Source organism: Chiloscyllium plagiosum, chromosome 20 (assembly GCF_004010195.1).
Source record: "Chiloscyllium plagiosum isolate BGI_BamShark_2017 chromosome 20, ASM401019v2, whole genome shotgun sequence".
NCBI classification, from domain to species: domain Eukaryota; kingdom Metazoa; phylum Chordata; class Chondrichthyes; order Orectolobiformes; family Hemiscylliidae; genus Chiloscyllium; species Chiloscyllium plagiosum.
Genome location: NC_057729.1, coordinates 28,211,214 through 28,238,234, shown reverse-complemented (window position 1 = coordinate 28,238,234; position 27,021 = coordinate 28,211,214). Strand labels below are relative to the sequence as shown.

General features: G+C 38.0%; 1 protein-coding gene across 1 annotated transcript in view; it reads right to left on the bottom strand.

Moving 5' to 3' along the window:
- Window positions 1-27,021, bottom strand: part of LOC122560111 (brefeldin A-inhibited guanine nucleotide-exchange protein 2-like) — a 98,890-nt gene that overhangs the window by 58,099 nt on the left and 13,770 nt on the right. Inside the window, exons 2-12 of the mRNA XM_043710359.1 lie at window positions 25,885-25,915; window positions 24,740-24,872; window positions 22,290-22,433; window positions 21,568-21,747; window positions 19,075-19,345; window positions 17,610-17,699; window positions 16,255-16,424; window positions 9,857-9,990; window positions 5,905-6,139; window positions 4,171-4,270; window positions 2,428-2,567 (exon numbers count right to left, since the gene is read on the bottom strand). Of these exons, the coding sequence (XP_043566294.1) occupies window positions 2,428-2,567; window positions 4,171-4,270; window positions 5,905-6,139; window positions 9,857-9,990; window positions 16,255-16,424; window positions 17,610-17,699; window positions 19,075-19,345; window positions 21,568-21,747; window positions 22,290-22,433; window positions 24,740-24,872; window positions 25,885-25,915 (1,628 nt within the window). The remainder of the gene's footprint in view (window positions 1-2,427; window positions 2,568-4,170; window positions 4,271-5,904; window positions 6,140-9,856; window positions 9,991-16,254; window positions 16,425-17,609; window positions 17,700-19,074; window positions 19,346-21,567; window positions 21,748-22,289; window positions 22,434-24,739; window positions 24,873-25,884; window positions 25,916-27,021) is intronic.

Below are 27,021 nucleotides of genomic sequence, written 5' to 3'. Positions count from 1 at the left end.
TGGTCTGTCCCTGCCGCTTCCGTTTGTCAGTTTCAGCTGTCCGCTGTAGTGGTTGGTATATTGGGTCCAGGTCGATGTGTTTGTTGATGGAGTTTGTGGATGAGTGCCATGCTTCTAGGAATTCCCTGGCTGTTCTTTGTTTGGCTTGCCCTATAATGGTAGTGTTGTCCCAGTTGAATTCATGTTGCTTGTCGTCTGCGTGTGTGGCTATTAGGGATAGCTGGTCGTGTCGTTTCGTGGCTAGTTGATGTTCGTGGATGCGGATCGTTAGCTGTCTTCCTGTTTGTCCTATATGGTGTTTTGTGCAGTCCTTGCATGGGATTTTGTACACTACATTGGTTTTGCTCATGCTGGGTATCGGGTCCTTCGTTTTGGTGAGTTGTTGTCTGAGAGTGGCTGTTGGTTTGTGTGCTGTTATAAGTCCTAGTGGTCGCAGTAGTCTGGCTGTCAGTTCTGAGATGCTCCTGATGTATGGTAGTGTGGCTAGTCCTTTGGGTTGCGGCATGTCCTCGTTCTGTTGTCTTTCCCTTAGGCATCTGATTTATAGTGGCCTGTCCCTGCCGCTTCTGGTTGTCAGTTTCAGCTGTCCGCTGTAGTGGTTGGTATATTGGGTCCAGGTCGATGTGTTTGTTGATGGAGTTTGTTGAGTGGATCATCCACAAACTCCATCGGCAAACACATCGACCTGGACCCAATATACCGGCCACTACAGCGGACAGCTGAAACTGACAACCGGAAGCGGCAGGGACAGGCCACTATAAATGCCGGAGGAAACACCACAGAAGCGCTTCACAGGAGGCTCCCAAACACTGAGGATGTCACCTAGACAGGGGACGAAACGTTTGCAACAAAAACTTCCAGCTCGGCGAACAGAACCACAGCAACAAGCCAGATGTCTTCCTCTGTCTTCTTCTTCTTAGGGATTTCTGTTGCACAGGTCACTGGTTGATAAAGGTACCTTTAAGACAGTGATTTTTTGGACAGTTTCTGCATGCTTGTTTGGCAGTTCTCCTCCCAACTGTTCAATTTTCCCCAGCCTTATACCCTCAAAACATTAGATTGTCACTGTCTTTTAAGATTGTCCATATACTAAACTCAAACTTGATTGGAGTTTGGTATATTTTGGGGTATAATTTAAACTCATTGGCTGAATTTGAATTTGTTTTTGTTGTCTCCATGCAACCCAGCAAATCTAGCTTTCAACCATTGTTACCTTATCCAGAACACTTGGTGTTGTCTGGTAATGCTGCTAGCTTTTAACTCTCTAAAAAAGGTGCAATACAGATCTTCATAACAATAATCATTTTTAAAGCTCTCTCCTCTCACCTTAAAAACGTGACCCTTTGTCTTTAAATCCTTATTTCTCGGAAATATTGGAGTCTTCCGGGGAAAAACCAGATTTGAGTAAATGACTTCTGTGTCCTTCCTGCCCTTCTTAATCTGCTGCATCCTCCTTCTGCTTGGATTTCTGCCTTTCTGGCAGGATATTGAACATCATCACTTCCGGGCCAAAGATCTGTTAACCAGGCCCCATTGCCAGATGAAGCCTTCCTTTTAAACAGATGGTAGCTCAACTGCATCTTGGCAGTCTTGCACCCACTCTTTTCCCTCACGATGCTAGAGAGGTGCTCAAACCCTCAAAGCCAAAGCGCTGCATGTCCATTCTTTCGGTCATCTGTGCTGCACTAAGGGCAGTCCTTGATTAACAGCTGTCACTTTTAACCCTGACCCTCATAAGGCCAGGATTACTGCCTTTACTATCATATAGGTGGTTCTCTTTTAAAAGGCAAAACTAACTGTGTCACTACCAAAATCAGAAATTTATAATTTGAAAAGCACTTTTCAATTGGCCTGAAATGGACAAGGTGTGGAGTTCCTGCCTTGCTGACTCCCCACAATGCTTACTATTGCCAGGCTAAGACTTGGTACTTTGATATTTAAAACATCACCTTGTGCATTTGGTCCTCTTACAAAATCTTATGGTGAAAGGACAGAAATCAATCCAGTGACATAGAGCTACATTTGACACAACAAAGTGGCTTATGAATGTTTTAAATCTCAACTTATGAAGGATTAGCATTTGATAAGTGAAGGCAAGACAAGATATTTATAACCAAAGTGCCAATGTAGTGCTTAAAAACAAGGTAAGTAAAATTGCAAACATTCAAACAATATCAATTTTTCATAATCTCTTGCACACTTTCCACTGTGTCTCACTTCCACATATTTTTCGTAAGCAGATAGGCCTTGCTTTGATTGCATAGAGACTCTCTTATGGATTGAAGTTCAGACTTAAATGCATTACTTGAAAACTAAGTGCAGAATATTTGACTGTCAAATCGCTTGAGCGTTGTAATTACAAGATCTGGAATCTAACATGCCACTAACTTTACACCATTCTTCCAATTATTCAGAAACTCAGGTTACCTGCAGAAGCGTCATCCCCAATTCCTGACCACTTCGTCCCTGAGCAATTTTTGACAAATCATTCACAAGACGTTCAAATATATTTGCAGCATTTAAATCACAGTCATAGTTCACATAAATATCCACGACACACTGAGCATCTGAAATATACGAAAACAAAATTTGATGTTAGGATTGGTTTCCTTTCAGCTGAAGTGATTACATTGGCCTGTATTTGTTTTAACTAAGGAAGTTAACAACGTTTAATCTCAAAACGAAGTAAATGTTTATTGGATATCCTGCACAGCCAAAGCTCTGTCAAATTTATATTTGCAAATCACATTCTGTCTGTTGTATTTTGCAGTGACTTTAAAATGGACTTCTGGAAATGAAAGCTTGTATCTTAGGAAATATCACTTGTGCACAGAATTTTTATTCTCTGTATTTTCACTCTGAACTCCTGCACCACAAAGTACCAGGAAGCTTAGAGGGAACTCTGCATACAGGTTATTCTTCTGTTCACTTCGTACATCTTGCAGCAAATGAAGTAGACCAAGGTTAAGCTGACATCTGTTTCAACAGCTAGATATTTTTTGTAATATGCTGCTTGCCTTTCGCCTGTTTCAGGTGTGCCACTTTGCATCAAGCTTGGATGACAAGGAAACTCTCCCATTCTTAGGGATTCCCATAGACATACTCTGCAGATTTAAAGGTCGATAACCAACCTGCCTGGCCACATGAAGAACACACATTTAATGGCAATCAAGTTCTAAATGGAACTTGAAACTGAATCCTCTGTTCTGGAAGCAGGGACACTAACACTGAATCATAAGCTCTCCACAGAATATTACATAGTCAAGAAATGTAATCTTTGTTTAAAAAAATGAATTGCCAATTCCAACTATCTCAAAATATTACTGTTACTTCAGATTCAAATCCAACTGTAATGGTGTTAAGCCAAACGATTCTGAGAACATATCATATTCCAGAAAGACTGCTGCCTTGGAAAACAGCCAAGTTACAGTACATCAGATAGAGATTGTATATGATATATAGTATACTTCAACACACACAGTTTTCATCATTTGCATCTTTTTCTCCTTCGCACAAATACGAGGAACTGTTAGCTGTTTCCAAGAAACGATCATGTGGTTCACTTGGATCAGTATCAAACACCGATCAATTTTATAAATTTGGATGTGGACTTGCACAGTACTTCTTTATCTGAAAATGTGTTGCTGGAAAAGCGCCTTCTTCAGGAGGGCTCATGCCCGAAACGTCGATTCTCCTGCTCCTTGGATGCTGCCTGACCTGCTGCACTTTTCCAGCAACACATTTTCAGGTCTGATCTCCAGCATCTGCAGTCCTCACTTTCTCCCAGTACTTCTTTGTGTACAGTTCAAATACTATTAAAATTGGGTTCAAAAAGCTCAAACAATTATTGGTTACAAATTATTTTTCAATCATACACTCAAGCTTTAAAAACAATTAATATTCATAACCTGGCTTTTAAGCAGCCATTAATCCCTATTACAGAAAGTTGCCATATCTTCTTTGTTGGTGCAAGGATGACATTCTCAAAATGGTGTCTAGATTCTGGAGATATGAAATGAGAGGGAAAAATAACATACCTGGCATTCAAATATCACAACTGAAGTAATACATGGAAAAATGAATTTCTCAGCTGTGCTAAATAAAAAACTTAAGACATTAGTCAAAGTACAGGCTACTAGGATAAGGTGAAAGTGTTGTAAAACAAGCTACCTGCACAAATCCTGGTCAGAGTTTGAATGACCATCCATTTATGCTCAAATGTGCTGGAGGATGTTTCCAAAATATTCAGAAAAATCTCTTTGAAGAAAACCTGCTCAATTGGAGAAACAGGAGTTAATAGATCTAATTACTAAAACCATACACCATTCAACTTTACAAATTTCAACATTTTTCCCTAGCTGGGATCTTGTATCTATGTAAACTTGATCAAATCACATTTATCATACACTGGCATAACAGAACATTCTTTTAACCTGAATGTTTGGCCTAATCTTCCAAGCACTTTTGTTAAATGTAAACGTTCTTAAGTGTGTTTGACTGGAAGGAAATTGGATGAGATGAAAAAGTTACATAAGGAATTCATATGAGTGGATGTAATCTGTCACTTAAGCTAGTTTTGGTCAAACAAAAAACAAGGATGGGACTCAAACAGTGAGATATTTATCAACTGGAGAGGAGATGACTGCAGAAAAGTAGACTGAGGAAGTAAATGTTCTAAACAGAGATTGTATCGGGATGTGGCATCATGGTGGTCAAAGGAAGTACTACAACAATGCTGTGAAGGTTTCACTTCAGAGTGTGTCTCATTTTTGTGCCCTGGCAACTCCAAGTTAAAATCAGTTCAACTTTCTTAGAAGGCAAGCACATCCAAAGACACAATCAAACTGCACAGATCAAAAATGCAATGAAACAATTCATCCAAACTTAATAGTTTGCACCATCCTGTCCAATTTGTAGCAGAACCTGGACAAAGATCAACCTTAGCAGTCACATACATAATCACCCGTACAAAACACCCCAGATGAAGAAACTATCAATCACCACTGCCTCATAAGATGAGCAAAAAACAAAAAAGACCATATGTAATCATGAGTATTTCTTTTGCTTAAAGCTACTCAGTCATAAAAATCTGGGTAATGTACAATACTAAATGACTGCCACCAATTCCATTTTTTTTTTAAGTTCAGGATATTAAGACTTTGGCATTTAAGTAAATCCTAACATGACTCAGATTCTAAAATCAGGACTTCTTTTGAAATATGACTTGCACCCATTCATCCATTTTATGGTTGACTTCACTGGAAATCTTCATTGGTGTAAGTTAAGAGGTTGTCTTTCTGTTTTATTGCTGAAACATTACATGCAAATTTGTGGACTGACTTCCTGTAGCAAGCCAGTTTTGCATGTTATTCCTATGCCAATTTTAGATGAAACATGTTATGCCTGCAATGACAGTAACAGCACGATAACCACTTTGAAAAAACTGTCAACTATTTCTGGGCACGAATAAGGCTTCCAATATTTGGATCCAACCATGGGCCATGTTCTCAACAGGTGCTGTTATGACTGCCTATTATATTCAGCATTTTTTGTCTTTCCTACCTCGTCACAGAAGTTACTCTCTCACCAGCTTTTGGTAGATCTACTCAAATCTATTCCCCAGGGAACTTAATTCCTCACCAGAGCAGCATTCAGGCAGATGTTGGCCTAAATGTACAATTAGCTGATTGAAACCACATATTAAGCACAAGGCTGAAAAAGAAAACATACATTTCGGGTACAACACTTCAGTTTTGCGCAAATAGTGCTTGTAGGAAAGTTCAATGGTTTTACAGGCATGGCGAATAGATTAGAAAAGTTATCACATAACCATAATTGAATTGTACACAGAAACTACACCCAATGTATTAGCATCACAAAAATAGTTAGATGTTAAAGTCATACCTCAATTTGCATTTTTAAATGAATCTTGAAGTGCGAGAGAAGTGTAAGAAAAATAGCCAGTGAAAGTTCAAACACATCTGGCACACAGGAGACGCCATTTTTGGATAATGCCACACATAGATACTGCTTAATTGCATTGATGAACATTTCATTTGTTTTGAAGACTGGACCAGCATTTTGAAGAACTGACAACAGTAGTTGCAGTGAAATTATCTTCGACCTCAGCTCATGGGACCTTGGCAAAAAAGGTTATGCATACAATTAAATAATAAATGCAATTATACTCTCTTCCATGATAAGTGCCAGAACCAACTGCCATTTAAAATTCAACATAATATTTAAATCTGAAATACTTGGATTGAATGCTTCTTAAAACAATTCCTTATGTTCAGCAGCCAGTGCTGGAAAGTAGCAAATATAACCAAAACTGGATTTGATGTTTCTCCATTTTGTTTTCGAAAATATGACTTTTGAAAATTCTCAATACACGCAGAATCGTTTCCTGCTTTGTCTTGAACAAAGGTATTTTTCAACATGCCTCCGTTTCTATAATTACTTTTTTCCTCATCAGGTCTACTTAATAACGTACTCAGAATTAATGATGCATAACAATTTTGTGAATTATTAAAGGGTATTTTAAGTTTGTTGGTTGCACAACTTTTGTGGTTTTCTAATACAAGTTCAAAACTATACAAGTACAATAATTTAGGCCTGTAAATCCACACCCACATATAATTAACGACAATTATACCTGTACCAAAACCAATCTTAAGATGATCCAGTTTTGAAAACATAACCCAAGAGAGACAATGTTCAACAGATGACTAATGAGAGGAATTGACTCAAATTGCTAGAAAAGCACATCTCACATTGAGCAACACATATTGGACTCATTAACTTATCATTCAGATCGGCCTCTGTTTGCATTACAATCTGCTGGATGGAAGAATTGGTAATGGTGCAATGATGTCAATATTATATCTAAGATCTCATTATTAGACATGATATTAGTTACCTTAATCTAGATTCGGAGATGCCGGTGTTGGACTGGGGTGTACAAAGTTAAAAATCACACAACACCAGTTTATAGTCCAACAGGTTTAATTGGAAGCACACTAGCTTTCGGAGCGACGCTCCTTCATCAGGTGATTGTGGAGGGCTCGATCGTAACACAGAATTTATAGCAAAAATTTGCAGTGTGATGTAACTGAAATTATACATTGAAGAATTGATTGTCTGTTAAGCCTTTCATCTGTTAGAATACAGTGATAGTTTCACTTCTTTCATGTGTAAATCACAAAACCCTTTTTTTTTTAAAATGTTGCATTCTCGGGTTAGCTGTTAACAATGGTGATAGCTAGACAATATGCAACTTTTAAAAAAAGGTTTTGTGATTTACACATGAAAGAAGTGAAACTATCACTGTATTCTAACAGATGAAAGGCTTAACAGACAATCAATTCTTCAATGTATAATTTCAGTTACATCACACTGCAAATTTTTGCTATAAATTCTGTGTTACGATCGAGCACTTCACAATCACCTGAAGGAGCGTCGCTCCGAAGGCTAGTGTGCTTCCAATTAAACCTGTTGGACTATAACCTGGTGTTGTGTGATTTTTAACTTAATCTATTAAGTGAAAGATGACAAACTCTGTGGGAAGCTAGAAAAGTAATTGCTGGGCCTCTTGCTGAGATATTTGTATCATCGATAGTCACAGGTGAGGTGCTGGAAGACTGGAGGTTGGCAAACGTGATGCCACTGTTTAAGAAGGGTGGTAAGGATAAGCCAGGGAACTATAGACCAGTGAACTTGACGTTGGTGGTAGGCAAGTTGTTGGAGGGAATTCTGAGGGACAGGATGTACATGTATTCGGAAAGGCAAGGACTGATTAGGGATAGTCAACATGGCTTTGTGCGTGGGAAATCATGTCTCACAAACTTGATTGAGGTTTTTGAAGTAACAAAGAGGATTGAAGAGGACAGAGCAGTAGATGTGATCTCTATGGACTTCAGTAAGGCGTTCAACAAGGTTCCCCATGGGAGACTGATTAGCAAGGTTAGATCTCACGGAATGCAGGGAGAACTAGCCATTTGGATACAGAATCGGCTCAAAAGGTAGAAGACAGAGGGTGGTGTTGGGAGGGTTGTTTTTCAGACTGGAGGCCTGTGACCAGTGGAGTGCCACAAGATTGGTGCTGGGTCCTCCACTTTTTGTCATTTACATAAATGGATTTGGATGCGAGCATAAAGAGGTACAGTTAGTAAGTTTGCAGATGACACCAAAATTGGAGGTGTAGTGGACAGCAAAGAGGGTTACCTCAGGATTACAACAGGATCTTGACCAGATAGGCCAATGCGCTGAGAAGTGTAGATGGAGTTTAATTCAGATAAATGCGAGGTGCTGCATTTTGGGAAAGCAAATCTTTGCAGGACATATACACCTAATGGTAAGGTCCTAGGGAGTGTTGCTGAACAAAGAGACCTTGGAGTGCAGGTTCATAGCTCCTTGAAAGTGGAGTTGCAGATAGATAGGATAGTGAAGGCAGCATTTGGTATGCTTTCTTTTATTGGTCAGAGTATTGAGTAGAGGAGTTGGGAGGTCATGTTGCGGCTGTGCAGGATATTAGTTAGGCCACTGTTGGAATACTGCATGCAGTTCTGGTCTCCTTCCGATTGGAAAAGTGTTGTGAAATTTAAAGGGTCCAGAAAAGATTTACAAGGATATTGCCAGAGTTGGAGGATTTGAGCTATAGGGAGAGGTTGAACAGGCCGGGGCTATTTTCCCTGGAGCGTCGGAGGCTCAGGGATGATCTTTTGGAGGTTTACAAAATTATGAGGGGCAAGAATAGGGTAAATAGGCAAAGTCTTTTCCCTGGGGTGGGGAGTCCAGAACGAGAGGGCATAGGTTTATGGTGGGAGGGGAAAGATATGAAAGAGACCTAAGGGGCAACATTTTCACAGAGAGGGTGGTAGGTGTATGGAATGAGCTGCCAGAGGAAGTTGAGGAGGCTGGTACAATTGCAACATTTAAGCGCATTTGGATGGATATATGAATAGGAAGAGTTTGGAGGGATATGGGCCGGGTGCTAGCAGGTGGGACTAGATTGCGTTGGGATATCTGGTTGGCATGGACAGGTTGGACCAAAGGGTCTGTTTCCATGCTTTACATCTCTATGACTCCCTGATTCTAAGCGTCAGAGAACAAATTACGGTGAATTAAATTCAAATTACATACAGAAATAATCAAAGAGCAGATTGAAAGAGGGAAAGGGAGGCAAAAACTGACTAAGAAAGAAAATTAAGTAAAAGCCGAAGAGAACTTGGAGCCCAGCTCGGTTTGGCAATTGTAAGCACAAATTATCTTTGTTGTAAATTGCTTCCCAAAACGATCTTACAAAATATTTAACTTGCATTTTAATGAATACAGCTTTGCATCCTCTAAATTATTGTACTTGACATGAATAGGAATGATTATGGCAAGACTGGCACAAAAGTCCAGTCAGGCCAGTTTTTAAATTATACTTTTAAAAAAGAAACAATTGAGTATCTGATGGAATAAACAACCAGAGCTTCAAACAAAGTGGAGTATCATACCAGAACTATTATTCAAATATTAAAAGAGAGCAAACTATATAAATTATCATCTCGAGACAGAGATTGATTTGCAGGTCCTGATAAGGTTGCAATTCCTCCTGTTTTGGCATGGTTAACACCAGTATAGCACAAATAGACCAGCAATCTGTGAAGAATGAGAATTCAGGACAGAGCTCCACATCTCCTAAAATTATTCCATGTTTTGCAAACTGATCATAGCAAGCATCATGAGTTTCATACCAACTTTCTGAATTTCCAGATTAGTGTTGTGACTTCTGCTTTTTGAACAATATCCCAAATCTGTACATCATGTCAATTAAAGATGCTCTTTTTTTCATGTCTTGGCATTCACTTACTTTGGATCTGGAGGTCCATCACTTAAAGGCTTCATGGAAAGCTTGCAGAGAGACCTGAATACCAAAAATGCATCTTTCTGCAATATATGCGAGAATTTAGTACTGACTGGAAGTGGTACCACAGCTTCAGACCCCTAGTGCAAAAACAAGCATGATATTAAGATGGAGCCGCAACATTTATTGTAGCTGTTTGGTTTAATTTCCAAGCTTATCTACTAAATAGGCAAGCACCTCAACTTTTTACAGGACAAAAGGGGAATTTTATCTGTTTAGGTATTAAAAATAGGTCTAAAATAAACAATGACATTACGAACTAGCTAGATATCACAATGAAAACTCACATCTAAGTTTTATGAGGTGAATAGTAGATACATTTTTACTGTACATCTTTTACATTACTTAGAAGTGCACAAAGAAAGCAAAGTGCTGATTGCTCTGAATTGTATTTTGACAGATGATCAACCCTGATAGTGCAATGCTGTAGCATTGTTGCAAGCTGTCACATTTTGCCTTTCAATTTGCCTTTATAAATGCAACAAAAAAAATGAAACATCGGGCATCAGGTGGGAGAACCATTGACTTTATGAATAACAGAATCACTATCAGAAATGGATAAACCATAGCCATATCTTTAGTTAAAACAAACAAAAGAAAGACTGAACTCACAATTGATCAAATTTAAGATCAAAACTTTAAGAGAACTGTCATATTAAATGAAAATCTTTTCATCTGGAAGCGCAGTAAATAGGCATTGAACAATCAACTACCTCCAGATAAGGTACAGAGGGTTCTTAAAGTACAAATGCATAAATCACTAAAAGCAGCTCTGCAGGCGAAGATGATTATTTAAAAAGAAACAAAAATAAACCGCTTGGATTCATGATGCTCAACTACAGTAAGTACTACATACCTGTTTACAGAAATGGATGTAAAGGCAGTGAAGAGACAATAAGGAATCTTTACAAGAATGATAAAAAGAATATGCAAAGTTATATTTTTGTTAAGAAATAGATGTATTATTTTCTGAACATGAGAAGTTGGTAACATAATAGACATCTTTAAAGTCAGGAAAAGTTTTGGTCGAGCAGATACAGCAAGATCATTTTCATCCTGAGACAACAGCAAAGTTTAGGAATCACCACTGTAAAATCATCAAGAAAGGAAAGGGGAATTCAGAAAAAAAATTATTATACAGCAGAGTGGTGAGAATGTGGACTCTGCTATGGTCAAAGGACTTAGCGGAGCGGCATTCATGTGGGGCGGCACGGTGGCTTAGAGGTTAGCACTGCTGCCTCTCAGCACCAGGGACCTGTATTCAATTCCAGCCTCAGGCGACTATCTGTGTGGAGTTTGCACATTCTCAGTGTTTGCGTGGCTTTTCCTCTGGGTGCTCTGGTTTCCTCCCACAATCCAAAGATGTGCAAGTTAAGTGAATTGGTCATGCTAAATTACCCACAGTGTTCAGGGATGTGTAGGTTAGGTGCATTAGTTGGGGTAAATATAGGGTAGGGGCAATGGGTCTGGGTGGGTTACTCTTCGGAGGGTCGGTGTGGACTTGTTGGGCTGAAGGGTCTGTCTCCACACTGTAGGGATTCTATGAACTTCTCTTATTTGCCTCTGCCACATCATAAATGCATTTAAGAAAACCCTGGATAAGCATATAAAAGGGAAGAGAGCTTGAGTGAATTAGATGAAGAAGGATAACAAAGGCTGAAGCGGAGCATAGCCACAAACAGAGACTAATTAGGATTAATTGCCTGCTCCTGTGTTTATATATACTATGTAATTCTATGTATCATTTGCTGATCGGAGCCACGCTCATTGTCCAGATGTGCTAAGGCACACGCAGACCTCCACTGCAAAGGCAGAGCAAACAGTAAATCTACTGTTATTATTCAATTATTCCTCCTTGAAATGTACATGAAGACTTCCAAACAAAAAAATAGGCCTTGCCCACAGTTGCCAATATTGTTCAACATTCCTGAAGAAGGGCTTATGCCCGAAACGTCGATTCTCCTGTTCCCTGGATGCTGCCTGACCTGCTGCGCTTTTCCAGCAACACATTTTCAGCTCAATATTGTTGAACAACCTGCTAAAACTGTCTCTCAAAGTGCAAATTGTCATTATTCTTTTGTATCAGAAGCTGATCAACAGTTACAGAAGGTCAGAGGAAACTGCAAATGTGTTCAGGAGAGAAGGTAGAAAAGGGGGAATGCTAAAATCTGTAACAAGAGAAGTGTAACAGTTGAGTAAGGGGATATATGTTAAATGACAATTTATTGCATAACACTTTCTTTACCTCTGTAGCTTTCCTTTTTTTTTTGACAGGATATGCATACTGCTGGCTAGCCAGCATTTATTGCCCATCCATAACTTCCCTTGAGAAAGTGCTGCTTATGAATAACGGCAGTTCATGGGGTGAAGGTACATTCACATTGCTATAAGGAAGTGAGTTGGAAGATTGTTGAGACAGCCACAGTGAAGTAATGGCAGTACATTTCTTAGTAAGAATGTGCGCGGCTTGGAGGGGAAGTTGCAGGTGATGGTGCTCTTATGAGATATATGACTGATGATTTTCCTCGAATGTCTTTCAATCGTGGATGGCTTCAGCGGAATTCCCCTTCAGTTACATTTACATACACCTCAGCAAGGCCAGCAGAGCTGTTATAATGATATTGGCTTATGTTAAATCATCTTGAATACAACCTAACTTTTTATTCCTGATTTCTCCTGTTCCATGTTTGTACACTATTCTTTGAAAATGAAATTTAGAAGCACATCATTAGTTTTCATACACCAATTTCTTTACTGTCTTGATAATATACTGCGCATGAGCAGGAGTCTGACCTTCTGACAGAACATCAAGCTAAATGCCTTCTGTTTCACTTCCACAAAATTGCAGAAGCCTGAGCCCATTTCCCTCAAAGACGACATAACCAAATGTTAAGTTCTAATGTACTTGTTGATCTTGAGCCAAGTTTCAAACCCAACTGCAGTCAATCAGTATGGCTGTTTTTCCTGTTCTTCTAAAATGTTACCTCTATCCATAAAATCTAGTGCTGTGGTCATATTGTTTATATTTCAGTGATCTCCACAATCAACGTCTATACTACCAGAACTTTTGTTATCATTAATTCACTCAAGATTCTCCAATATTGTTTCATTGTATACTTAGATCAAAGAGGTTCTTTAAAATAGATTTTTAGACAATAACTTCACCCTCATTCCAATTTCTTTTCAGGTTTGAACACAAAATATAATGATATTGTATTACATTAGAAGCTTCATAAAAATGTAAGTTGCTTTTTTCAAGGATAATGATGGAGGTTGGCGGTCAAGTTTTTTTTTGCTCATTTAATTGCCAATATATTTTTTCTTTGAACATACACAATTCTTGCAGCAATAATATTAGGCAGGGGATATAAAGATATTTACTTCGATGTGTGTTATACATGCATAGTGAAGTTGCAAACAATGGTGTTCTGATTATGTGTGCTCATCTTTGAGTCTACAAGGTGCTTTCCAGGTAAACTTAGTAAGTTGCTGGAATGCATTCTGTACACAGTACACACTACAGACACAGCTACAGGATAATATCATCTGCTCAATTATCACAACTGCCATGAACAGAGTTAAGCACTGTAAAATATTCAAACAGCTACGCTCTTGACCTCAAGACAGTTTAGGTTACCAAGGAAGATGGTTAATGCCATTGAGAAGTTTGATGTGGAGATGCTGGTGTTGGACTAGGGTGGACAAAATTAAAAATCAAACGACACCAGGTTATAGTCCAACAGGTTTATTTGGATGTACAAGCTTTTGGAGCTCTGCTCCTTCCTCAGGTAGCTAGCAGCGCTCCGAAGGCTTGTTAGATTAGATGAAGATTACCTACAGTATGGAAACAAGCCCTTTGGCCCAACAAGTCCATACTGACTCTCCAAAGACTAGCCCACGCAGACCCATTTCCCAACCTTATATTTACCCCTGACTAAACACCTAGCACTATGGACAATTTAGCACGGTCAATTGACCTGAACTGCACATCTTTGGATTGTGTGAGGAAACCGGATAACCCTGAGGAAGCCCACGCAGACATGGGGAAAATGCGCAAACTCCACACTGACAGCCACCCAAGGCAGGAATCAAACCTGGCTCCCTGGAGCTGTGAGGCAGTAGTGCTAACCACTGAGCCATCAGGCCGCCTCAAATAAACTTGTTGGGACGATAACCTGGTGCGGTGTGATTTTTAATGAAGACGTTTGGCAGTGATGTCCCAGGACTCAGATGATGGTGCTCATGCCATGTTCCTGTGCATCAGATATGGTTCCAGTCCCTCAAAGATTTTCATATTGACTCAGTTTTGTCCATAGTCTTTGGAACGATGCTTGGTGAAATGCTGCCTATGACAATTACTTAATCTATATTCTGGCAGTCAGCACTTGCATCTTTAGTTAGATAGTGGCTATTATAAGGTCAATACTGGAGTGCTCTACTTGAGCAGATTACCAGAGTAGGTCACCAACCTGACTGGATGATTGACTATTTCTTCCATCATTTTAGATTAGAGTGCAGCAATTTACAGTTTTGTGTGAACATATAGAAAACTTTATAAAATCAGTATGTTGATAATAACACCATAGTAAGAGTGAATCTGATTTGGGGGCACTAATAGTCACTATTCACAGATCTTCAGTACAATACACCCAAAATTTTATTTGCCTTGTATGCTTTTCTTTGCCAATGTTCTCACCCACTTAAATGTCACAGGGGTGAACCAAATTGCTTGGGCCCTGGCAAGGCTGATCGTGGTGAGATCTCAGGATGAGGCCAAATAGGAGTGTTCACTCAGCAATTCTGGTTGAAAATGGTTATAGATACACCAACCTTGACTTTTGCAGAGAGATATTGCCAGATTGGAGATTATACATGCATGAAGCCTGCTCCTTTAGTTAGCCACCTGATGATCCAACATTTTTTATGGGACACTGCCTGGTTAGAGAACTTCATTTGAATCTATTAGTCATTGGATTGCTTAGCTCTATTTATATCCAGCAGCTCAAGGTGTTTTACATGCAGTTAGTGCTGTTTTGTATCGTATGCATGGTGCAGCTCCTCTAGTGGGTCATTCTCCAGCCTGAAGGAATGATGATGTGCTACATGATACTGACTGCAGTGGGATACAGGATTGCTGTTGATGACATACAGCCAGTGATAATCGATTTTTGGATTCTCTCTTTTTGGCTTCTCACTTAATGCTGGGAATGCCTCAGCTACAATGGACAGCACCCACACTCAAAACATGAGACAAAGACCAGAGAGGACTATGAAAGATGTTCCTAATCAAAATGTTTAAGCTAAAGTCAAAGGATGATAGCTGCTAGTTTCATCTGAAGAAACCAATGTTTAAAAAAATAAAAACAGGATTTGCATTAATACCAAGATGTAGTAACTCAGCCATTGCATAATGATGAGATTATAAGTAGGTATTATATGACGAGAAACATGTTTAAGAAAGACAGACACAGTCAACAGAGTAAAGAAAAATTGATAATTTGAAGCATGGATGGGAAAGATCAGTAATGAAGAAAAGGAATGTCACACAGGATGGGACAGGACCCTTTGGAAACTAAAGTTAACAAAAGGGAGTTAGAAGATGAGCTATCAACTGCAATCATGCACTTCGTTTATAGGGGACAACACCACAGTGAACATAACTGGCCAAGAAATCTGTAACTTCTGCAAGAACGAAGCGCATGGTGGGGTATGTGAAGCCTGTAAGGAACAGCAGCATCAGACCAGATCATGAGGAACTCTGAAGGCAGACTGGGATCTCTTAAAATTTAGGATAGATTTTCTAAACTGGATGTGATGATATTTGCCTATAATGCTTTGCTGAATGTCATAAAACATTTTTCATGAAAAACAAATTTGCTTGAGCTTCCAACCCTAAGTTGAAAATACAAATAAGGAAGTTTTTACTTCTGGTGCCAAATTACTGCCAATGCATTATAAACTTGAAATTTTCACAAGGCTTTTGAGAATTGTTCAATGCAAATAGAGCAGGATCTAACAGACCAGGTAAGAATAGAAGTTTGGAAATCTCTCAGGTAGGCACAAATGTACTGAACTATAAAAAGAAAATCACTTGTTCCTTTATTTCCCCAAATAACTCTCATAACAATTGTGTGCTTGATTCAAGCCAGTCTAAGATAACAAAGCTTCGGCATCCATGAATACATCTCAAATAAATGGTTGCACAGATGGTTTCTGACAATTGTACCAGTTGGAACTGCAACTCCAACTGAGCCCAAAATAAGCTTTGAAAACTCAATACCAGAACTCCCCCCCAAAAAAAGGTAGATTCTGGATCATATCAAAAATATAATTAGGTTCCTTACCTGATCATTATAGGGTGCAGATTGCCGATCAATTAGTGTGGTACCATCGGGCAATGATAGTGATCCTTCAGGGATACCATTGGTTTGAAGGTTTTTAGTGCATTGAGTAGCAGCTTGATTTTCTAAAGCTGCTTCCACAGCTCTATTTTCACTGTCTTTTGCTTCTGCCTCTTAAGCAAAAAAAAACAAAAAAACTCACTTCTACATACAGTTTATTTTAGTTAAGAGAAATTTGAATAAATGCACTTCAGTATCTTTTAAAGTGTAATCATTTCAATAAGAATTTATGTTGCAATGTATGTCAAAACATAAGCTTTTAGACTTTTCTTCAAAGCTTAAGATAGTTAACACAATTATGTTTGAATCTACTTTAAAGAAGTTTCACGTACTTGTTTTAGACTGTTTTAAGAATTAGATGCTTATTTAAAAGTAAACTTTTGTGTACAAATTATTGCTTTCAAAAACATTTTCAGAAATGACTGCAGCCATCAGGATATGGAAAATAAAATGAAGTCTATCAATCCACAGCACAGTATTGCTGTTTTTAAGTACTGTGCCACCACAGAAAATTACAATACACTAGAATAATGTGAAGTTGAATATGTCCAATCTGTGCAGGTGTCTTTGGAATAACCGACTGCAGACATAGGTAATGTTACATTAAGAAACCTAATTAGACAAAAAGATAAAATGTACATTGAAGGTGATGCAGTGACAGCTTCTCTACCCGAGCCAGAAGTTCTAGGATCAAATCTCACCTGCCCGAGAGATGTGCTGGAAATGCGCAGCAGGTCAGGCAGCATCCAGGGAACAGGAGAATCGACGTTTCGGGCATAAGCCCTTCTTCCTGAAGAAGGGCTTATGCCCGAAACGTCGATTCTCCTGTTTCCTGGATGCTGCCTGACCTGCTGCGCTTTTCCAGCAACACATTTCCAGCTCTGATCTCCAGCATCTGCAGACCTCATTTTCTCCTGCCCGAGAGATGTGTCAAAGCATTGGAACAGTTTGATTAAAAAGACTAAAGTATAGATTTTTCACTCAAAAACAATTGGTTTCAGAGGGTTTAGGCCAAGCTATTGACAAAAGATACATATTAAGATTAATGAGATTTGCACATGCCAAATCAAACTTGTTACTTTAAAACTCATTCAAGTGGTCTGGCAACAACTCATACATCAAAATTATCTGCAAGACACATCCAGCATAGCCACTGCACCTTCAAATGAAAGATCGTTGAAATAAAAATGGGTGCAGTGTGTAATGAAACAGTCTTAGATGACACCATAGTACACTGTCATTCAATAACTATTTTAACTAAAACCGAATGAAAAAAATATCAAGATCTCATGAGCTACCTCCAGTCACAATGGCTACCATTTCCTCCAATATTTGTCCCACAATATCTTCTGCTTTCAGTTCTTCCTCTGAATTTGCATCCACATTCCCTTGATTTAAAACACAGTGGTTAGAATCTGAAATAGTAACTCTCAGCTTTGAAATGATAGAAAGCAGATAAAAAAATTTGAAATACACTAAACTATCATTTTATTATTTGAAAGCAAATTATGTTCGGACTTCAGCAATTGCCCATACATTTAAAAAGTAGAACTCTAATCAGCAATTAGAAACATTCTCAGAATTAACAATTGATATAGTACGAAGATGCAATTTTTTTTAAACTTCTGCTGTATAGAACTTTGGATATACAACTGCATTATTTCTAAATTACTGTTAATGCTGCTCTGGGATGATGAGGTAGGTCTGCTATTAACTTTCATTCCTTTTATAAAATGGTCCTTCTACAAGACTATGATAAAAACTGGCTGTCAGGATATCAAAGATGAACCTGTGGTCTACCAGCCCATAGGACAATACATAATGCTTTTTAAATGCTGTGCCAATACCAAAGCTCTCAGATGATTATAACAGAATAATACTTGTTTAAACCTGACCAGTTTGCTGAAATCAGCAATGGAATAGAGCTCACCAGCCCCAAAATGGTGACATTTATACAGTTGGTTCTGATATAACACAATAGCCCAATTCTTGTACGATTGTGCGTTATAATAAAATTGCGCATAGCCACACTATTTAAACTAATGGGGCCAGAATTGAATTATAGCCAATACAGGTAATAAAAGTTCACTTTCTGCAAATAACAGTCTAAATTCTTCAATCGTGTGAAATCCAATTCACGCTGAAGAAACATGCGTTAACCGCAGAACCGACTGTAAATAAAATTGCTTGAAGCTGAAATCCACAGACAGTCGAGCGAGCTACCAGAACTAACAACCTTTTAAAGTTTATAAATCAAACTAAAACTTCATCAGGAACAGAGAACTTTGCCATGTAAAGATCACTGCACTAGGTGAATAGTGGCAACTTGACAAGGTAGATGCAAAAAGTTGTTTGCCCATGTGGGAGTGTCTCGGACCAGAGGGCGTAATCACAGAATAAGGAGTTACACATTTAAGACAAAGCTGAGGACTGCAGTGGAGACTATAATCAGCTGTAGTTCGATTACTCCCAGAGCACAATGCTACCTTAGGGCTTGCTTCGACTTGAACTAACACTGCGACATTTAAATGGCAATTCCTCCTCTGAAAAGCAACTTCACTGCTTGCTTACATGATTGCTCCTTTCACGTGAGAGTATTTAAGACCACATATTAAATTATACATCACAAATTTAAGCTGCATTTAGTTGAATAGATTCATACATGATATTCTGAACTGGAATTTTACTGTTTTGCAGATCTTACATGCCATGACAGGATTATAAATAATATTTTTCAGTTAATTCTCAAATAAAGATGAACACCTGCAGTATGTGAAGACTGATCACATTCCCCATGGTCTTCTTCCATCTGGTCTGATATTGTCCCATTTTCCATTTCTGCAATTCCAACTTGAGATTTTTGCTGCACGGTATTTATCTGATCTTCTTCCAACTCTGCTGTAACCAGTCGGCTGGAATGTTCTGCAATTCTATCAAGTTGTGGCGACCCAACTAAACTGTGAAGTTCAGGAGACTGCTGGAGATGTTGATGCTGCTGTTGCCTGCCTTTCTCTTGATCTTTAGCTTCATGTACCTGCAAAGGAGACAGTCAATTTCCAGTGTGAAACAATTATCATGATTTTTTTCTTTGGAGCCATAATTAATCTGCCACTGGGAGTGGGGGCCATGATGGAGGAATTATATCAACAGTTGGTTCTGGTTCTGAATAGTATTGTTTCAGTAACTTGCTGTAACATGATGATCAGTTTTGTTCAGAAGGTCCAAAACTATTAGATTTTCAATTAATATACAGTTTGAGTATATACCAAAAAGCATGATTAACAGCAATACCTGTGTTTTCTATTAGAAGTCAGTTCTACACATAAGCGGATGCAGAAAGTCATTAACATGTCAAAAGACATAGCAACACAAGCAGGCCATTCAGACCATCAAGTCTACTCCGCCATTCAATTAGATCATGGTTGATTTGATAATTCTCAACTCCACTTTTCTGCTTTTCCCTCATAACCCTTTTCCCTTACTGATGAAAAATCTGTCTCTCTCATTCCATTTGCCTTCTCTATTACCTATTGAATTTGGATGCTAGCTTGCACAAGGTCTCCAAAAGCTTTCTCCAATTAAATGATGTGCAGATGCTCTATATTCTGCGTAAACTAACATTTCCCCATATTACATTCCATCTGCCAAATTTCTGCCCACTTTGTCCCTCTGCAGACGGTTATCCTCACTACCTGCCTTTCCATCTATTTGTGTGCCATCCACCCAATTTAGCCATAGCACATACACTTCCCTCCTCCGTCATTACTATATTGTAATGAATTATGATCCCAGTGCCCCTATAATCCCAACTGTAGGCATACTGCTGTTATGATAATGCAGAATTTTACTTAGAAGCCCAAGATACAAACAAATTTCCAACACTGCTTTTCAGCCTGCAGCTATTTCAAGTTGTTGTGACTTTTATCCAAAGTTATGGAGGTTAAAAACAAAAGTTCATGTTAAAAATTTTGGTTTGACTTCACACAATCATTACTTGGTTCATGATATTGGAATTTTGCAACTTCAAATCGTCTTGATAAACATTTTTAACAAAATTATACATTTGAAACTGATTGCGGATTACAAATCTTGCTTGGACAAAGAAACTGCAGGTTTGGTACTATAAGTAGCACAATGTCTGTATTACATGAATTCATAGTCCAACAGCCAAACTTGATGAGTACTTTCAACAGCCATTAACACTTTGAGACTGAGCATGGTTTATGAACACACTTGTTCAACTCCAAGTTTAAATGAATTGTCCAGGGCTAATTGATCCTTCAAAGCACTTTAAAGTGGATTTGAACATACTTGCAATTATATCAGAGCCAACATCAAATTTCACACTTCCATATTACTAATAATATTATATGACTCCCATACATAGTTAGTTAGTGTTCATAAGACAAGTTATATTAACAAGTGAAAATATTCCAGAGGAGGTTGCAGTTCAAGCACATCACTAACTGCTGGCTGACTAATAAACAACTAGAAATAAAGTCAACAGAACAGGTCGTGCAACAACTGGAAAATTACTGCTGCAATGGTATTCCTTAAAAATTAATAAGGGTTGATCCTAATAAAGAACTTTATAATACATAAAAGCCAATTTGTATTAAAAAGAAAAATAAAACTTTAGAAGTGTTTGATAGGACAAAAGAGCAGCTTTCAGCACTTCGGAAATCAATACCCTGAATGTTTGCAAGATGTTGCATTGCATCCCAAGTGGTGAATTTCATTAGATAATTTGTTTTCTTCTCGTTAATTCACACCGTCTCTCCAGTTGGTGCAATGAAAAGCTTGCATTGCTGTTGTGTTTCTAATTGTTGCTATAGCTTCCCTCTGACAAGCTAATATCAGAGACAACTTGAATAGGCCAATTGCCTTTCTATCTTACTAAGCCAAAGACTGTTTTTGTGTTAGCAATTCAATAAAAATGAGGCAAATACAACACCCATTCTCATTTCCATCAGAGGATTATTCAACTTGAAAGTGAATTGGGGAAACACTGGGGAGAAAAAAAAGAGTAAACCATTTTTAAGCCTGATCCTTTCGAGAATGATGCTTGCAGGACTGATTCAGCTTGCTGGAAACAGGTCATGCTGAACTTGAAGCAGATTCTGCAATGTTTTATTGGTATAAAATGTTAAGGATATTCTGCTCTATATCTATTGTATGCTGCCTTCAGCAACAGAATGGCCAAGTTTAAACAAAACATCAGACCCTAAACTTATGATGTTTAACTTAAATACATACCACTTGGTTTTCCATCTTTGTAAATATAACATTAAGCATCTGTGTCAGAGTAGCTTTTGCTGTAGTCTGATTAATTAGGTTTTTACTAGCTAGGTAGATATTATAGCAGGTCCGGACAGTCTGTAAGATTGTTCCTTCATGGATTTCAATATGAGTTGAAGTCACAGCAGTAAGTAGTGCCTAAAACAATAGCAACAGATAAACAAGCAATGAAAAAAAGTCTGTTTTATAGAAAGTGCACTATCTAACCCTCTCAGTTTAATTTCACTTTATTTGAAGCTTTGTCATTTTCCGACTGAAGCACACATTCACCCGTTTTCCATGGAGGGTCTATAAAAAACATTGCATCATGGCTGAATAAATAAATATCTGTTCTCTATTTCAAACTGTTAAGAGTTTGGAAATATACTGGTCCTTATCACAAACAGTAACTTGAAACTTCACATTTCCAGAATATACTCAGGCATCTAATGATGCAAAACTAGAGCAATGCTCAGATTTATTGCATTACTAATCAAAAGAGTTGAAGGTTCTGTGTCCCAATTTAACCCTTTCCATTCACTTACAAACAGCATTTTAAAAATACCATGAGGTCTGTGGCCCTTGTTAAGAACATTTCAGCTCGACATTTTTTGAAATTACTAGGTATTAACAACATTGTCAACTGAGAATTGCACTGTGTCAGCCAATGAGGAGTTAATCGGTTGAAATATCAGACACACCTTAATTATCTGAAGCTGAACACCTTCATCTGTCTGAGTTCCTTGAAAACATCCACAAATGGTTTCAATAATTCTATCGATCAGTCTCTTTCCAGTTGAACTTTCTGGGGCATTACCTGTGATATGCCCATATGCTATCAGTTTCTATGAAAGACAGAAGTTCACATTTTAGTGAACATAGTTGGTGAATCATGTTTCATCATGTGTCAACACAGTGGGAAACAAAATTGCATCCAAAACCGATGTCATTTTCACGCGCAGATCCATGTATGTTACTGTCACATAGCTCCTGATTTAATGATTGGCCTCGGTCATTTTTGGATTCTGTTTACTGTCTTACAGATCTCTAAGTACTTGAATTTCAACTTTCCCTCATTATTTTCAGCAGAAATATTGATGCATCTTTGTTTGAATCCCAGTTTAATAATCTAAAGAAACTTTTAATCAGTGTTGTCAGTGATGCATATACCAAAGAAAATTACATTTACAGACGAGGAACTAGATCCTAAAACAGGAAAATAAAACTTGTGAAAAGTCATGAGTTACCAATCACCAAGTGTTGCGTAAACCACTAGGGATACTCTAAAATACAGGAGGAGGAGGAAAGGGCACGGTCCAGGTAACAGAAAGGAAAGCTACTAATAAAACTATGTAATTCCATGAAGATTCAGTATGAGCATATAACTGAATTCATAGTAAATGAAGACCATAATTTCCAAATCAGAAGACAACAGGCTTCCAAGCCTAATCCCACTTTTGTGCACACGACCCCAAGCACTGCAGGCGATGGTCTTCCAAGTAGACATGAAAATACTTCTAAACATAGGATCCTTTCAGGCAGTGTGTTCCAAGTTACTCCCAGAGTCGCTTCAGTAACTGTACAACTGTCACACCCAAACCCCCTCATGTCAAATCAGACATAAGAGGTCATATTTGCTGATTTCAAATGTAACTACAAACTGTTTCCAAACAAACATTATATGGCTAGATGACTGATGTTATTTTCATGTGCTGTTACACTTGTGTTATTGTCATTTAGTTCCCGATCTGTGGATCAGCCTCAGTCAGTCATTTTCAAGTTCTGCTCCCTCTCTTGCATATCTGCAATAACTTGAACTTTAGCTCTGGCGAGACCACCTATTGTGTTCCAGGTATCTTTCACATCATACAAATGACTAAGTTAGTGCTTTAAAAAAGGTGAAAGACAGCATGACGTCACAAGACAGAGAGCAACAGAGACAATCAGGGAGATGTAATAACAGTGAATAACATCTCAAAACACTTCATGCAGAAGTAATAAATTAAATTAGTATTAAGCAAAAATATTGAGGTATTCCGAGTGAACACATGTTTGATCTGACCTATGAGGTCGAATAAAAGGTCTTGAAGGAGAGCAAGGCAGACTTGGTGGGATTAGATTTGTGGACCAAATTGTTGAAAATACAGCTTTCTTACACAGAGCATTTGATGCAGATAGCTTCTCAGTGTAACAAGATGATGCTATGAGTCAATACTGTATTCGAAAACATAACATTGAAACATCCACAGTATTCAGTTTCTCAAAGACATTAGTTAACTTGGATTTCACATATACAGTCAACATGGTAGGCAACATTTACAGCTGATTACATTTTTCATGGAAGTACTCCATTTCAAAATAAATTATCTCAACATATTGAATTAGTCAAAACTTTCTTCCAGTATAAAATTGATTAATTTATTTGAAATTTTAGAGAACTATTATTAAACATTAAAAACTCATTGCCATTAAGACTACTTATGGATTTGTATTTCAGACTACTAAAACTTTTTACAATCCTTCAGTAAAAATACTTAACACTTGCACATTGAAATAGCATTCATTTCCCCACAACAGCTGTACATAATGTCTATGCAACTGAAACAGTTGCATAGACATTGAGAAATATTTTCCACTTTCTATATGCTTCAAATACTTTTCAAAAGATCACCGACAACTTTGATGGAATAAACTTATTCAAATGATTGTATTCAGGGTTGAAAAGATACACTTTTTTAAAAATCCTCTTCCTGATATTAACCCACTGCTGAATTCAATTTAAATAACATTTTTGATAGATTATCAAACTATTGAAACGTATTCCGACTGTTCGCATAATAGATTGAATCCCAAATGCAATTTCAGGTCTTACAAAGGGAAGACAAACAAAACTGAACTAATCCAATATAATCTACAGGAGGCTGATTTAACTAATCATTGCCAGACAATAGTGTACTAATTGCACATCTTACATTATAAAGCAGCATACAATTGGTGCCTTTTTTTGTGAAAGAATATCGATAAGTTCAAATAAATAATGGCCAGAAGAAAGGGAAGGAATAAAGATGCTCAGGTCGACCAAGAGTAGATCAGCTGGTCAGTATTTTTTTGCAACACTAAGCAGTATGCTTTGATATGCAATTTTACACACCTGCAAGCAGTCTAAAGATGTACTGATGATTCGAGGGGACTTTGATTGGCAGGCCAACTCAAATGGAAGAAAGTATTTATCAGCTTCAATGAAGTTTGCCTTTGGCATTGATGAGACATTTTTATCTCCAGCCCTACAGAAAGGGGAGCAGTTGAAAGAAATGGTTGAATAACATCGACATTTTCAAAGAATATTTGCAATCAGATCAGTTTTCCAACAACTCTGCAAAATAGTAAAACAATAGCTTGGAAATCAATTAACTGGGAACTAACATTATTAGAAACAAACAAAACCCAAAAACTTTCTTACAACACATGCAAAGGATTCATCATGTTCTTCTTATTTACATAGATCTGTTGAAATTTAAATATACCTTACCACAGACTTTATTGCATCTTCAACTGGACAAAATGTAACATATTTTAGTATGTATTTCAAATATTCTGTCTGTCCCAAATGAAATTATACAAAAGGTAATTGTAGTGATTGGACCAAGATCTGGGTGGACCTCATGGAATACAATTCCCTGATTGAATGAATCAATCAGATTAACAGCCCCACAGAGTCCGAGCTGACTGATATAAACAGGAGTGTAAAAATAAGCACTACTGCTTTTTGGCGGAAGTGTGGGGAAAGAAAAAAGAAAAAAAGAACAGAAGTATCAGACATTCTGTGCATTCTTAGAGCTGGATCAGTGGTGAAGGACTCTCCATTTTGTGTTAGGGAGGACACTGACCTCTGTGCTGTCTAGACCACAGAGTCAGTGCGTTATTAACTGCTGTTGGGTTACCTACCTAGGGGTGGTGGTGGGTGGTGGGCGGGTGGCAAGTGTTTTCTTTTTTCTCTCCCCCTTGCTTCAGGTGGACTTTTTGGATTTTTTTTGTTTTAAAAAAATATAAACAGGAATGTCAGGGGTTCTGGTCAGTGTAGGAGCCAACTTAGAGTTGGCTGCATCAGTGTCATGTAATACACATGTCTAAGTAAAAGGTAATTTGGTGATGGGATACTGGCCTTTGAAGGAGTTATTTCACAAATGTTTTGTATATTTTTCAGAGAGAAGACTGCTGCATACTGCTGCAAAATCTGGGTCATACCAAAGTTAAAATATTCAAACTTTCAGAAGTAATAGAAACAGTTTCTCCTACCTTTGTTTTTCTATTTCAGCTTTTATTTCTTCTGTTGAAGAGAAAAATAATTCAGAATTAGTATTCTCAGATAGGTGATACAAGGACTTCAATATTGCTGTGCTTCCAACAAATTTACAAGAAAAGTAGCACTGTAAAAGCTTCCATAAAACATGCCCAGCACCGATACCACGGGTCAAATGATTCTTTCACTGCTGTAAACTCTCCATATTTCTATGTTCAACTGTCACTCCTTTGTATAAACTCCAATTAGATGTTAGTTTTATTCCGAGCAACTCAGCAGCAATGCAAAACATCTTCGTCCTTCAGGCCACTTTCAGTTAGACCAGTTACCAAAAACGCACTGATCACTTTGAAGAATAGTTGACTTCAGTGTGGTTTAGGTTCAGATTAGTAATATAATTAAACATTCTCCATCTACAAACAAATGGCATAAATTAGAAAATTTAAATTCATCCATTTCTAATGATTTTCATATTGTCACAATTTAAAATTAAAGCTCGACTTGATAAAGACAAACTCAACAGAAGCAGTTAAGGAACAGTTATACCATTTTGCGTGTTATTCAGGATGAGTTATTCAGCACAGAAACAAAGTTTTTTTTATTTAGCTCTGTTTCTTGTACGGATTTAGGCTGTACAGCTTTAAAATTTAAATATCATCCTTGTAAATTGTATTTTTGAGTCTTCACCACTGAAAACAAGAACAGGACAAAGCCTGCATTGTAATAACCATCATAGTCACAAGACCAAAAAATGGATGGCAAATCTATTTGATGCTTCATCAAGCTGTTGTAAGTGCAGACAGCTCCATTTGCCAATCCTTCAAAACGATAACTACCAGCAGGGATACAAGTGCAAAGACACTGCTCAATCTCTTGATCAGGTGGCCATTATTTATGTGGACTGTGACAGGACAATGCCAGATCACAGGAGACAAACAGCTAAGTCTGATCACATTGTATTTAAACATGCAAAACATTGTTGCAGCAAGGCTTGATCAGGACAGAAAGGTGATGGTGCCAAAAACCAAAATGATGGAAATGGAGAATCTTTGGTGGAAGCCATCATGTGTAGCCTGACATTTTAGCAGAATACCTAGGAATCTGGCAGCGGCACAACATTCGGGTCAGAGAGA